Here is a 15,774-nt window from a genome sequence, read left to right as displayed (position 1 = left end):
TGGGAAGGTGCTTATTCCAAGTCCCACAGCTAAACTGCCATTGAGTCTCTGGCTTTTAGTTTTGCAAGGGGCCGTAGCCCTTTTCCTGGAGAATCAGAGTCGGGCCTCAAACCCTCTGTGTTCTGAATGTCCTCACCCAAAGTAGCCTCAGCCCCCAGCCGCTGGTCTCCTTGCCCTGTGCCTTTAACGGATGGCTATCCTCTGTTGGAGGAGGGAGGGGAGGACTCATTGATAAGGGATGTGCCAAGCACAGGCTTTCCTTGTTTATTTTCCTCCTTCTGTTAGGTTTCTAAATTCTTAACTCCTTGAGGTAAGAGCAGTCTCCTGCTGTGATGGGGATGTATGCCCCAGGAGACTGAGTGAGGTGCCCAGGGTTTTTAAAGACACCTCCCACATGAGGGGAGTGTTCTACACTCACCTTCAAGGCCCACTGCTTGACCCAGTGGAGGTCCTTCTTACACTCTTGTTGACCGACCATCCAGAAAGAAGAGACACCCCACACCAGATTAGTTGTTTACCCTGGCCCCTCATCTTTCCATCTTATTCCCTGATGACCCCTCCCTTACTGTGGAGCAAGAGACTGGGAAGCTGGTGGCGTGACTGGGCTCTGGGCCTGGCTCTGGGCTATGTGACCCTGCCTTCCGTTGGACCTCAATTTCCGCAGCTGTAAAGCCAGGGGGTTGGATGAGGTCAATGGTTCTGGGGAGTTATGAGTGAGCAAGATTCCCACATGACAATAGTTATACTGTTAGTAATCATTTCTAATGAATGTGGGGGCAAAAAGGCGCCATGAACGTTAAAAAACATTGGTGTTTTATTCATCACAATAGCATCTGAAAAATACGTACATTTGAAAATAATTTGAAATTTTACATTTGAAAAATAATATATACATATTTGTAAAACAGATTACTCAGGCTACAGGAGGTATGTTTGTTTATATAATAATAATTCTATATCTCTTTAAAGTTTGTAAAGTGCCTTACATATACTATCTCATTTGATACAACCTCTGTGTTGTTATTCAATCATTTCAATGAGTCAGACTCTCTGTGACCCCATTTGGGGTTTTCTTGGCAGAGATACTGGAGTGGTTTGCCATTTCCTTCTCCAGTTCATTTTACCTATGAGGAAACTGAGGCAAACAGGGTGAAATGACTTGCCCAGGGTCACCCAGCTGCTAAGTGTCTGAGGCCAGATTTGAATTCAGTACTCCAGAGTGGGTACTCTCTCCATTGCACCACCTAGCTGCCCCAATAATTGTTATAAATTGTTGTAAAGGGACCACAATTGTTATAGAGAACCATTGGCCTTGATGAACTTGAAGCCCCTCTCTGTTCTCTTGAAAGTGCTTTCCTTTTCTGACCCGTGTGGTTTTAAGCTTAACCACTCCTGCCTTCAGTTCTGGCCATCTCTCTTTTACCATCTCCCAAAGTGAGGGGAGACGTCATTCCCCTCACTTGGTTCCACACCAAAACATCCATGAGGGTTACACCATCTGGTGCAGCCTTCTCCTTTTACAGAGGAGGAAGCTAAGTCCTCCAGACTTGGGGATGGGACTGGCCCGGGATCCTAGCATTCCCCTGTAGCGGGCCTGGGACTGAACTGGACTCTCCTGATTCCCAGGCTAGGCTCTCTGCCCTAACAACTCTCAGTTCATTTACTTGTTGCTTTTCTTTTTTAATGTACACATTGTCGTTGACCTACGTTTCCCCGCTGTGGTATCAAGTTGAATTTAGACAGTTGATAAGGGCCCTTGGATATTTTCGGCCAGTAACATGAGAACTAAATTGTAGCAAAACTTTTAACTGTTCACAAGAAATCCAAATGCTTGGCACCCACACAGACTTTGTTTTGGGCATAGTCTTCAACTGTCAAAAAAGGGCCCTGGTCTAATGGAACGAATTAAGGGACTGGGACGTCAGAAGCCTTGGTTCTGAGACTTCAAAACTTTCACCTCCCCTTCTTAGAAGACCTAGTAGGAGCAAGCCCCTTTCCTTGATCTTAGCCTCAGTTTCCTCATCTTATCTGTAAAATGGGCATAATAATGCTTTCTCTTGGAAGGGTCAAGTACATTGGTATGATTTCTTATTTCTAACTCCCTTGAATCCTACCTTGAAGTGTGAGTCAGCTTATCTTTGACCCCCAGAGAAAAGATGTAGGGATCTGATTGAATGGCCCCACAGAAAGCAATTTGTTAGCAGCCCTCCCTTCCCCATCTGTTGGGTCAGAAGAAAAAAGATGGCGGAGAAAAGAGGGGAAAAGATCCCTTATGGTACCTGAGTTTTGGGCTGTTCCTTCTTCACGCTGATGATGGAATTGTGGCTATATAGAATAATACTAAAAATGATGGTGATGATGGCATTCAGCGATAGCACACTTTAAGGTTGGCCAGCACTTTCAGCTCCACAGACCTCTGGTTTAGTTGGTGCCTGCCCATTTCACAGATGGGGAAACTGAGGTTCGGAGAGGCTAACTCATTGTCCACGATTCTCACAGCCTGCTTCTGTCTGCTTCAGAATTTGAACCCAGGTACCCTGTCTCCAAGTCCATGAAAATCTGTCATTGAGCTTTGTAAGCTGATCTACACTTCAGTTCATCCAAATAACTAACCAGCCAATAGAAAGGCCAAGGCTAGTTACTGAATACTATTTTTTGAGTCTTCTCCCCTCCAGTGTCTGAGCCTTCTCCTGCTTTAATAACTGTTCTGTCTCCTTCAGGAGTTGGTGAAATTGGGATGCTGGAAAATATCTAATTAACAATTGGGGAAAAAAGTTTAAAAACAGAAATCCTGGAATACTGAATTCTAGTGCCTTCCCTGCAGTTTTCCTTCTGATTGACTCTGTTTAGATCTCCTTTGTACCTGTCTTCCCATTAGGATGTGGGATCCTGGAAGGCAGGGTCTCCGTCTGCTTTTCTCTGTCTCCCCTCGGTGCCTAGCACATGGTAGGTACTGAGTAAAACTGACTTGGAAGGCTGCCATTCTCATCTCTCCCCCTGGTTCTTTGTGTCACCTGGAGCAAATCTCCTCACCTCTCTGGGCCCCAGTAAAATGAGGAGGACAGATATGATGACCTATGACATCCCTTCCAGCTCAGTCTGGGATGTACCTTACCCAGGACAACTCAGCTGATTCAAACAAATGTTCATCGCTCAGAGTTATTTACTGTACATCCAGACTGCACTTTTCATCCCTTTGAAAGAAATGTGCTTAGGGGTTTATATACAGCTGGATAAGAGCATTTATGGAATACTGATTCCATCAGCTCAGTACCCAACAGCCAGTGTGGTAAAATCTAGGGAAAAGTGGGCATAGAGAGGAGGGAGATTTGGGGGCAGAGGTGTCTGCCAGCACACCTGCCTCACAACATTTAGATTGCTTTTCTCTTATAGACTTGAGAATGAAAATTCATCCTCTCACCAAATTTTAATCAAGTGGATTTTTGGTCAGTTGTTCTCAGTCATGTCCAACTCTTCTTGGCCCCATTTGGGGTTTTCTTGGCAGAGATAATGGAATGGTTTGCCATTCTCTTCTCCAGCTCACTTTACAGATGGGAAAACTGAGGCCAACAAGGTGAAGTGACTTGCCCAGGGTCACATAACTAGTAAGTGTCTGAGGCTTGATTTGAACTCAGGAAGGGGAGTTTTCCTGACACCAGCTTCGTCACCACCTAATTTCCCTTATCAAATGGATAGGCGAAATATAGATAAGGACTTGGTCCTTGCCCTGGGTTTGAGTGCCCTCTGGAGGTAAAACATGTGCTGATGTACATACATGTTTGTATATGCCTTTATACATATGTAGACATATAAAGAGATATATAGATATAGACTTATCTTTCCATTTATATATCTATATATATATTTTATTAAAATGAAACAAGACTACTTGAAATACTTCAACAAGTACTTGAAGGGTAAATAAAGGTCAGATTTGAGAAAGATCTCTTCCATATGGCAAAGAAGAATCTTGGAGAGATGTCATGGAGATGCTGGCATTTGACCTTCTCATTCAACTTCGGATATGGAGGAAGCAGCTGGCATAGTGAATGAAGTCCCTGGGCTTGGAATCAGGAAGACCTGAATTCAAATTCTGCCTGATTTTTGCAAAGCTGTGTGGCATTCCCCAAGTTACTTCAGTTACTCTGAATCTCCGTTTCTGTACTGATAAAATGAGGGGGCTGCACTCTGTGGCCACGAAGGTCCCCTCTACTTGTAAGGGGGCCTTAGAGAAGAAGGCTCTAGTCCTAACCATTCCAGGATATATGCCTCCTTTAGCTAGTTGAGTCTTCTTATTTGTAAAATGAAGGTCCTGTTCAGTTCTAAGTCTCTTCCTGAAATAGAATTGTGATATATTCATGCAGAGTGGTATTGTTAGAGCTTGGGCAGCAGGTGGTACAGTGGCTAGAGCACAGGGCCTGGAGTCAGGGAGACCTGAGTTCAAGTTTGTCTGCAGACACTAGCTGTGTGACCCTGGGCAAATCACTGAAAGCTGTTTGCCTCAGTTTCGTAATCTGTAAAATGAGCTGGAGAAGGAAATGGCAAACCACTCCAGTATCTCTGCCAAGAAAACCCCAAATAGGGGTCACACAGAATCAGGCATGACTAAAACAACATCTGTTCACATCCCCTCCCCAAACCTTTGCCTCATTTTCCTTCTCTGTAAAACAGGGCTAATAATACTTGTACCACTGACCTTTGAGAATGCCCATTTGGCCAGCAGATACTTACTGGGTGCTAGGTGCTGGGGGAGATGTTCCCCAGTGGTGGAGCCCCTGCTTCATCTGGCCTTTCCTCATGAGAGGTCCCTGACGTGTCTGTTCTTGGCCAGTAGCCCCCCTCCCTTGGGCTCCTCTGGCCCCTTGCCCCCGGAGGGGGAGCCAAGGCCTGTGATCACTTTCCACTGGTCACTTTTTAGGAGCCAGGTCTCTTCTGGAACCCTGGGAGACTTGGTTGTATATGGGTGGCTGCTTTCAGTCTGCTCCAGGTCACGTCCGGAGAATTACTAACGGGCACCACTTGGGGCTGCTAATGAGCCCCTTGCCGACTGCCTCCGGAATGGGAAGGAACTGGGATGGGGGGAGGGGAGGAGAAAGAAATGGAGGCTCGTAGAGTCGAGCCCTGGAAACTTAGAGGCAGGTCCTATTTCAGAATGGAAGGGGAGGCCAGCTCAAGTCTCAGTAGATTTTGGTGCCTGGAGAGATGAGAGGAAGAGGAGAAGGAGGTGGAGGAGACAGAGTTTTCCCCTGGCAGGCGAGTAATGGATTTTTAAAGGGGAGTGCCCCTCTCCCTTGCATCTTGTCTGGAAGCCGCCGGCCCTGGCGCTGGTTCGCTGGTTCCCTGGTTCCCGTCCTTCCTCCCTGGGGCCGGTACCTGGAGGCCAGGGCATCTGCCTGGGTGCTGATGGCTCTGCTGGGAGCACAGGGAGCCGCTCCTGATGACAGCAGGACTAGTGTGGGCATGAGCCCTGCAAAGTGCAACCGATGTTTCCTGGGCTCAAGAGGCAAGTAAGTGACATGCTTCATTCTCCCCTTCGCATTTGCTTTGGCATTCTCCAGTTGGGGCAAACCTGGGCTGCCGTTGTACCAGCCCCGGACCCTCTGCCTGGGCCCGATGCCTACATGGGTGGGCACCTCCGATCTGGGGCTGCAAGAGCCGTGGGATCTAGAAATGACCCTCCTGTGAAGGGAGATGGAGGGGCTGACCTTTGCTCTGGTGCATCCCTGATGTGGGACTGGTGGACAGAGATGTGACTCCTTAGGAGGTTTTGTGGAGAGAGGGCAGACTTTGAAGTCAGTGGACCAACCAACCACTGAATGACTGAACCTGAGGATAGAACCCAGCTGGACACAAACCAAGCTTGAAAAGCAGCCCGGGACATTCCCCTGTTGTGAGAAAAACAGTCAGTAAATGGGAATTGGACTTTTTGTGGCTAGGGGTAGCCCCACACTTTGTCACTTAGAGGTCAGGTGGACGGTGGTGAGCTTCTCGACTCAAATGCTGCTAATCTCCTTGGCTGACTGCGTGCACTCCATGGGCAACCCTGTCTCCAGTCCTGCACAGCCAGGGCACTTTAGGATCAGGCCTTCGAGGTCACCTCCATGCCACCCTGAGGCTCACGGGAGACTTTGAGGGGTCATGTACCCATTTGTAAAAACTCCAAGAAAGTCTTTCAGTCAACAGGTTTGGGATTTTCTTTAGGAGGATATGATCTGCAAATGGGAGTGTGGATAGTTGAGGGTGGCCTGATTGTCACCCTTGAGGTTTTAGACTGGCAGGACTCAGTCCAAACTTTTCTTTGCCCTTGGCTTATGAAATTAAAGCAGTTCTTAATTTCATGAATGATTCAACTTCCTCCCTGAGATGTGGCTCAGTACTTGTATTTTCCCCAGCATCTGAGGGCTGGAAGGGGGCTTTGACCTCATCGCCCAGGACACTGTTTGCCAAAGTGTGCTCCCCAGAACCTGGTGTTCCATGGGACATTAGTTAGCAGGAGCTCCGTGGAAAAAGCTGCGTGGGAGCAGCGTTTTTTCTCCTCTAAAATAATACATAAGAAAGTCATGTGCTAAAAAGAGCAAGGCAGAGTTTCAATATGAAAGCAGATTTCCTTGTCTTCTTTTCTCCTAAATTTCCCCACCCCCCCTTTTCTCCTGTGGAGACTTTGTTCTTTGGATCTCTGGGTGTTTGGTCTGTAGGTTGCAACCCCTAAGCCTTCTTCTTGGGGTGATTTACCAATACCCAGGGCTTTTGAATAGATCTTCTTCTTTGTGGGGTTAGGGGAGAGCTTGGTTTCCACTGCATCAAGGAAGTCAAATTCTTAGGGTCCTAGTGACTTTTCTCCAGGTGACAGGCTCTCAAGCAGCCAACTGCTTGCTGTACCCAGACAGGAGATGCCTAAGGTGGCAGCATCAAGAGTAGGGATATATCCAGAAAGTGATGGCAGTGGCAGATGGGCACAGGGGGACCATGGAGCCAGTCCCATGGAGACAGTGCCGTGGAGAGTCAGCTCTGGGCTGATGATGACAGTGACTGTACCAGGCATGTTGGGGGACCTGGCTTTGGGGAATTCCTTGGAGTGAGTGCTGTGGGGGATCACGGAGAAGTATCTGAGAGAAACCCTGCTGCCTAGCTTGGAAAAGGGAAAAATGAATCCATTTAGGACAATTCCTTATCAAGCTGGTTGTCACAGAGAGTAAGTCTACCAGAGGTAGGAGAGCTCAGTATTAATACTATATAATAAGTAACCTATTGAATACCATATTATATAACAAATTAATGTATTTAAGAGAATTCCTGAGGCTATGTGTTATAGACTGGCTCAGTATTAAGATATAATAAATTTAATATATAATAATATACTAAATTAATAAGTCAATATATTTATGAGAATTCCTTATTAGGCCATATGTTACAGACTGTAAGAAGTAGGAGAACTCAGTATTAATAGTAAATTTAATATATAATAAATTAATATATTTAACAGAGTTCGTTATTGAGCCATTTGTTACAGATGGCAAGATTTCCAGAGACAGGTAAAGTCAGTAGTAATGATATAATAAATTTAATATAGTATTTAATACATTAATAGAGTTAAGAGAATTCCTTATCAAGCCTTGTGTTACAGCCTGTCAGAGAGAGGCAAGCTCAGTCTGGGCTGGTGTAGTCTGGGAGGGCTTCCTGAAGGAGGCAGGCCTTGGCCTGGCCATGGAAGGATGACTACAATTTAGACCAAGACAGGGGAGGTAGGCTGGCGTTCTTAATTGGGTGTATTTCATGTTCCTGAAGTAGCCTCTGAGAAGAAGGGTGTGCTATTATTCCATTTTTACAGATGAAAAACAGAGGCAGAGAGCTTGTCCCAAGATAGATATAGATCCCATATAGATCTAGACAAAACCGGTCCATGCATTCCCTGTCTGTTCACCCCTCAGACCACTCACTGCTTGTATTCCAGGGGTGGGTGTTGGTGGCTAAGGTGATCTTGGCTGCAGAGAGAGGTGGCCTGGGAGGCAGAGACCTGGGTTTGAATTTCAGTTTTGCCCCTTTAGGTATATGACCCTGGACCTTGGCTTCCTCCACGAAATGAGATCGTTGGCAATTTAAGAAACAAAGCCAGGCTCTCCATCATTTCTTCTGGCCCTGACATTTTGTGTCTCCTCTTTTCCCTCTGGCTGTAGCAGTCTATGACTCTGTAGCTGAGGTCCGGGAATCTCTATTTATTTTCATTTTCTTTTTCAAATTTATTTATTTATTTTTAGTTTTCAACATCCACTTCCATAAGTTTTAAATTTCTCCACCTCCCTCCCCTCTCCCCAAGATGGCATGCAATCTGATATAGGCTCTACTTATACATTCTTATTAAACATTTTTTCACATTAGTCATGTTGTATAGAAGAAATAGAACGAATGTGAGGAACCGTGGTCTGAGAATTTTTAAAGGCAGTCAGGGGACCTGGGGGATGGAGTTCTCGATTTGGCATCAGGGAGAGCTGAGTGCGAATCTTCTTGTCCCAGATACTTACTACATGAACATCTTGGTTGTGAGATTTTGGGTAAATCTCTTAGCCTCAGTTTCATCATCTGTAAAATGAGGGTGCTGGATTCAGTGACCCCTAAGGTACCTTCCGTTTTTAAATCTTGAAACTGAAAGTTTTATCCACTTTTTTTGTATTATCATTTTTCAATGATCTCCTTCTACCTATGAAACTCTTTTGTTTAATATGTATATGCTTAATATATGTTATTTGACTATATATAGTCAATATATTATTTAACATATTGATTTGAATATATATCCATCCATTCATCTATCCATCTGTCCATCTCTCCATTTATCCATCTATCTATAAGACAAAGTCAAATCAACCTGTTAACCATGTCTGACAATGAATCCTTCTTTCTGTACCTGACTCTCTCACCTCTCTGCTGAGAAGAGAGAAGCCCACTTCAGCCTCAGCCCTGGCACATGGACACACACTTCTGATCTCCTGTGGGAAAGGTTCCCAGTTCCCAGTCCATGATCAGCACCCCCTCCAGCCCCGAAGTTTTTCTCTGCCAATGTCACTGCCACAGGGATGGTGGGAATAGCGCTGGTTCTATCAATTGTCTTTCCAGATTTCCTTCAGATCCTCACTTAGAATACTAGCATATTAGAGATGGATCGGGTGTCAGACACGAACTCCTCATTTTCACAGAGAAAGGAACAATGCCTACATTGGGTGAGGGCGGCTCCTCTCCTCTGCCTATTACTCTGCTCTGTACCCTGATTTCTCTCTATTCAGGAAGTCCTGAGTGTGACCTGCCACTTACTCCAATAAAAGCTCTTTCCCGAAGTGACCAAGGCCCCTTGGAACACTCCTCCCTTCTCACCAGATCCCAGCGCACCTCAGATTCCAGATCCCGCCTCAGCTTCTGAGCTTTAGTCTCCATCCAGACTGAGACCAGGCTGAGTCAGACTCTGTTGCCCACAGTTCTGTGTTCATAGGACCCGCCAAGCTCTGACCTCCACGGTTCTGGGTTCTTAGGCCCTTTCCAGTTCCACCATCCTGTGATTCTGGTAGTTTAACTATTGCCCTGCTTGGCTCTCCTATGCCTTAATTTGAAAACAGACAAAAATAACTGCTCGTCTTGGGGACTTGACTTGAAATAGGAATGCCCCCCCTGCCCCATGCACAGGGAGCTTAGGCCATGGGTTTTGATGGGCTGGTGACTCAGTTGTTGGAGGCAGTTAGTCATGTGTGAGGCTTGCTGTCAGAAGGACAGGGCCCTGGGGCCCTGGTTGTGGACCATTTATCTTCCTGACATTCTCCTCTGATGCCACATCATGGCGTCCACAGGCCTTGCCAACAGAGAGCAAGCTTTGATTTTTCCTATCAAGTTGTAAATCAGTCAGTCAATCAGTAAAAAGCATCTGTGCCAGGCACAGTGCTAGAAACACATGAAGCCGTCCCTGTGCTCAGGAAGCCTGTGTTCTGGTGGAACAACTTCAGACGTGGGCCTGTGGGACAGGCTCTGTGTGTGCCCCAGTAACACTCTTTGGCCCCACACAGTCTGCTAGGAGGTGGAGGTGAATTGTGGCCTGCAGTGTGTGGATGGAAGGAGCACCTCTGGCTAGGATGATGCAGACCCTTGACCTCTGGATGGCATGCCTGTCGATGGTCACCAAGGTTCTTGTTTCTAAAGCACTGACCAATCTGACAAAGCTTGACAAGGGAGGGTTGTGTGTGATCGCTCCCATTTCTCAGAGGGAACTAAGGAGGTTAAACTGTAGGTGCTGTCAGAAAGGCTGCAGAATTGGCTCAAACCCAACTCCAGACCCAGAATCCAGCACTCTTACAGCAACCTGCCTTAGCATGATGGAACACTCACTGATGATCCTGAAAGGCTTGAGGAAGATGCGACAACTGTGGGCAGATAGGGTCCAGCATGCCTTCACCTGTCATCTGTGAGGAGAGCGAGGCGCCAAGGTCGCATGAAAGCAGCCACTCTGTTTATTATGAATTACAGACTTGTTTGGATGTTCTACTCCTTTCTCTTTTCCTTTCCTTTCCTTTCTTCCTTTTCTTTTCTTTCCTTTGCTTTCCTTTCCTTTCTATTCCTTTCCTTTCCTTTCCTTTCCTTTCTTTCCTTCTTTTCCCTTCCCTTCCTTTCTTTCTCTTCCTTCCCCTTCCTTTCCTTCTTCCTTTTCTTTCTTTCTCTCTTCTTTCCTTCTTTTCTTTCCTTCCTTCTCTTTTCTTTTTCCTTCCTTCCTTCCTTCCTTCCTTCCTTCCTTCCTTCCTTCCTTCCTTCCTTCCTTCCTTCCTTCCTTCCTCCCTTCCTTCCTTCCTCCCTTCCTTCCTTCCTTCCTTCTTTTCTTTCTTTCTCCCAGTGTCACCATGTCTGAGACTGAAATTGAATTCAAGTCCTCCTGACTCCAGAACTCCATTATACCACCTTGTTGGCCTAATCTCTGTATTCTTAAGATGTCTTTGGCTGCAGTCTTCCCAATGGTTCCAGTATCCATTAATGGTGAAGTGGGTAGGTGACTTCATCCGAATGGACCTCAGTTTCCTCATCTTTAAAATAGGCACAATAATCCTTGCACCCTCTCCCTGTCTTATAGGACGGCTGTAGGGAAAATGCTTTGTAAACCTAAGGAACCACAGAAAGGTTGCTTTGTTGAGGATTTTAAAATTTCAAAATGCGTTTTTCAAGAGGCTATTTTCTTTTAAGCTGGCATGGTTATGAGAAGCAACAGGATATAGTTAGAACAAATGTTGGATTTGGAGTCTGAGGACTCAAGTTCAAATCCTTGTTTTGTGACTAAGTAGCTGTGGGACTTCTCCTTTTGGGTTGGCCTCAGTTGGACTAGATGTTCTTTGGGGTCCCTTCTAATCATATACTATCATCAGAAGATTTCCTCCCCCCGGTTTTAGATTTGCTCTGATTTTTAATCCATTATTGTTGGTTTTCAATAGAGACATGTCATTTAGTCATTTAGAACAGTCATTTAGAATAATACCAAGTATGCATATTTAGGAGAAAAAAATTATTTTAACAGTATAGAAAGCTCTAGAAACTTGCTTTTGTTGTTCCACTCCAAGAAAATCTTGGTAAAAAATTAGCACTTATTTGGAATCAAAACCAATCCCCTAGGCTGAAAATCCAAGTCCTTGAAAAGATCCCAGAAGACATCTAGGCTTCAGTCGAGGATGTGGAAGGATGGAGAGAACCTCGGAAGAAAAAGAGGAGCTGGCTTGGGAGCCCAGCTCTGCTTGGGCAAGTCAGTCTCCTCCTATGTCCCATGAGACTCTTGTACTGGTTGACTGATGCTCATCCAGTGCCGTTCTTGGACGGGGCACGAAAATGTGTTACCCACAGGTGAACAGTGAACTAAGGTCACAGCCGGGAACTCCTGTGAGCTTCAAACCCAGAGCTCCTGACTCCCAGCTGGTGTCCTTTCTGCTGTTCTGTTGGACCATATAGTTGGAAAAGGCTGGTTTTGTATTCCTGTTGTTTTAAGGGAGAGTGACAAGACATCTGCTTCCTGGGGCTTTGGGATCCTACCTGGGACAACACGAATCCACTCTTCATTTAACCAGATCCTTTAACCAGAAGCCCTTCCCTCCCCTGGTGAGGCCCCCATCCTTCCAAGGCGCTGGGGAACATGGTGCTCTTCTCCAGCAGGAACGGGGACTCCCTGTAGTTTGAGTATATGAACCAACATTGCATCAGTACCCTTGTGGGGGAGAGAAGAGGAGAGAGAGAAAGAAGGCAGGGGATGAGAGGGGAGGGGAGGAGAGAGAGAGAGAGAGAGACAGAGACAGAGACAGAGAGAGAGTTTGTCATCTGTATTTTTAGTCTAGAGACAAGGAGAGAGATAATGAAGAGACACAGAGACAGAGAAAGGGAGAAGAGAGAAAGAGGAGGGAGGAAGAGAGTGAGAGAGAGATCTTGCTTACCTGTATTTTTAGTTTAGGAGAGAGAGACCGAGAGAGAAGACAGATAGCCAGGCTCTGTTTGGGTAGCACCCCATATCCCTTCAGCTTTGAGTGTAGAAGGGCCACTGATGGGACAGTGGGAAGACCTTTAGGTTGGGAGCCAAGGGAGCTGAATTCTCAGCCTACCTTTGCTGCCCACTTGCTGCAGGACTTTGGACAAGTGGTTTTCCCTCCCAGGCCTCTTTTCTCACCTTGTAGAATGAGAGGCTTGGCCTGTATGTCCAAGGTTCCTTCCAGTTCCCAATGCTCTGATGCCCCTGGGCGGCCTCCTCAGGGCAGCCTCTCTCAGTCACTCTACTGAGCCCCCAAACATTGACCCACGTATTTTAGAGAGCTAAGACCTCCAGACTTCCACTCATTCCGTCCTTCATTTTTCATCTTCAGGCCTAGCATGTCAGGACTGCACCTGGTGAAAAGGGGACGAGAACAGAAGAAATTGGACCTTCATCGGGACTTCACAGTCGCCTCTCCAGCTGAGTTTGTAACTCGCTTTGGGGGGAATCACGTTATTGAAAAGGTACGGATGTTCTGTTTCCTCCTAGCCTCTGACAGTATTGAGACGCCCTCTCTCCCCAGGGTGGATGACTGCCTCTGGCACCCCCTTGCTGTGATACCTTTGGGCCAGGGCCTCCCCTTGCTCTTCATCTCTCCTCCTCTGCATCTCCCTCCTTTCCCCTTCCTCACACTTCCCCAGCTGGGAAAGTACCCTGATTCGAGGGTCAGATTTGCTGGTTTCTGATCTTTGCCTTATCCCTTGCTAGCTGTATGCCCTGGCATTTCTTCTCACCTGTCCCTTCTCATCTGCATCATCACACGATCTTCTCTCTCTTCTGTGTGGTGCTCCTTCCTTTAGGACATCCCTCCTTTGCATGTAACATGTCCTACCTTTCATTATGGCTATTTATGGGAATGATGTATCCCACCGTTCGAGTATAAGCTGCTTGAAGGCAGGGACTTTGTCTCATAGGGTCTCTGCATCCCGAGCCTGTGTGACCTAATATGAAATTAATTGGGAGAGACATTCAAATTCATCCCTGGAAGGGGCTTCCTTGTTCAGTTATTTGACAGATCCTTGGTGCCCACTGTGAGCAGGACCCCAGGTCAGGTTCACTGATCCTAAGGTGCTTTAGATGTAGGAGTGACCCCTTTGAAGGAGCATGTACCAAAAAATTCACAGGACTTGGAGTAGGAGGCCCAGGTTGGAACACTGGCTCTGGGTGAATCACCTTTCAGGGCCTCAGTTTCCTAAGATGGGGCTAAACCTACCTACTTAAACCTAGGTCAGCTTGGATCTTGTTCTTGGCCCTTGCCATCCAGGTCAGTCGAGGAGTTGGTTTGCTCCATGGGGATTTTTGTTTAGGTGTAAAAAATGCATCCTCCTCCCTTGGATCTCCCCAAACTCTTTGTGGATCAACCAGCAACTTTGTCAAGTCTTGCAAAGCAGGTAGGCTGACCTTTCCTTGTTCCTGGGAATGTCTCTGGCCAAACTTCCCTGCCAGGTGTGAGGGCTGTGTGAGAAGCCAGGTCATGGGATGGGATGTTTCCAGTTAGCCTTTATTTCTTGAGAGGAAATACAGTTTGATTACAGGAGGCAGGTTGTGGCTGAATGAGCCAAGCACTTTTGTGATCAGATGCTTTCCATTCAGTTTTTTGTTCTGACACTTATTCCCTGTGTAACGGTGAGTGAGCTGTTTCACCTCTCCCGGACTAGTGGTCTGTCATCTAGCTTCTTCCTGGTAAAGCCCAGTAGCTGCTGAGGTTCACTTATGGTCAGGGGAATTTCTCCTGACATCTCAGGAAGGTTAGAAAGAAGTTTGTCTGAAAACTATCTGGGGGTCTTAGTGGCCCACAAGCTCAACATGAGCTATTAGACTGCCCTTGTCCTTTTTCCACTTCTCAATACTCCTATTCCTTTGACCTTGGGTTAAACTTAACAAGTCTTACTAGACTTGGAGAGCCAGCTCTCTTGACCCTTCAGAGCCTTCCCTTCAGGCCAAAATGTCTCCAGTTCCTTGTACAGCACAGGTTCAAGGACCTTCACCACTCTGGCTGCATTCCAGCTTATCAGAGAACTGATTACACTTTCCAGAGTGGGGGGCAGAGTCCAGAGGGGTGATCACTTCATTGTTCCAGGAAGCTATGCCATTCAGAGGGCAATCCAAAATCAGTGTAGTTTCTCTGGCAGCCATGTTACCCTGCCGACTCAATTCTACCTTGCAGTCCACTAAGACCCCCAGATCATTTTTTAAAATAATGTGTTCATTTTATTTATATTTAACGTTCTACAATCACTATCATAAAACTTAGTTTTTTCCCCCTACCTACCCCCTACCCCCTCCCGTCCCCAAGATGACATACAGTTCTGTATAGGATCTACACATACATTCCTGCTGAATACATTTTCACTATAGTCATGCTGCGTAGAAGAACTAAAATAAATGGGAGAAATCATATAACAAACCAAAACATCACACACACACACACACACACACACACACACACACACACAAGATGATCTGCTACTTTCTGCGATTGAATTCCATAGTTCTTTCTCTGAATGTGGAAGGCATTTTGCCTTAGAAGACCATCCCCAGATCATTTTTGTATAAATCTAACCATGCCTATCCAATTCTCTGCTTGTGAAATGGATTTTTTTTTCTGATCTCAAGTGTAAGACTTTACATTTGTCTCTGTTGAACATCATCTTATTATATACAGCCCCATGCTTTTTGGACACCTACTCTGTCCTTTTGTGTGTTAGCTATCCCTCCTAGCTTGGAATTGCTGGAAATTTGATGAGCCTACTGTCTGAGTCTTTGACCAAGACATTAATAAAATGTTAAGTGACATGGTGACCATCTCAGACCCCTGGGGCACACCACTGGAGACCTTGCCAAATTACAAAATGAGGGAGTTTGAGTAAATGAAACCTCTGGCCAGTCCAGCTCCAAATCCATAATCTCATTAGCAACATAGCACAATGAGACTGGATTTCAGATCAAGATGTGCACATCCAAGACACAGAGGTCTTGTGTGTCCATGGAGTGCCAGAGTACTGGGTCCCGCTCTGGTTGTTAGGTTTATAACCCACCCCCACACCCAGGACTTATGGCTCTACCCCTAAGAATACCTCAATAGAGCACATTCAGATGAATAGTCCTTTTAGTGGTGCAGATGGGGAAACTGAGGCCCACAGAAGGAATGGAATTTGCCTTTAGCAGTGAGGCCAGGACTAGAACCCTGTCTTCCCAGCCCGTGGCTTCCATCCTCCAATATGATGTGATTCACACAACCAGCT

At 46.2% G+C, this 15,774-nt stretch overlaps 1 protein-coding gene across 3 annotated transcripts in view; it reads left to right on the top strand.

Annotated features, from left to right (window-relative positions):
• ACACB (acetyl-CoA carboxylase beta) overlaps positions 1–15,774 on the top strand; it is a 110,389-nt gene that overhangs the window by 22,435 nt on the left and 72,180 nt on the right. For 2 of the 3 annotated variants that reach the window (XM_072600173.1, XM_072600176.1), the window contains exon 3: positions 12,861–12,993. In XM_072600173.1, the coding sequence (XP_072456274.1) occupies positions 12,861–12,993 (133 nt within the window). Of the gene's footprint in view, positions 1–5,079; positions 5,508–12,860; positions 12,994–15,774 lie in introns of those variants that run through there. The other variant, XM_072600174.1, reaches the window with a different exon arrangement.

This window comes from Notamacropus eugenii, chromosome 4 (assembly GCF_028372415.1).
Source record: "Notamacropus eugenii isolate mMacEug1 chromosome 4, mMacEug1.pri_v2, whole genome shotgun sequence".
NCBI classification, from domain to species: Eukaryota; Metazoa; Chordata; class Mammalia; order Diprotodontia; family Macropodidae; genus Notamacropus; species Notamacropus eugenii.
This window is presented reverse-complemented; position numbering and strand designations above follow the sequence as displayed.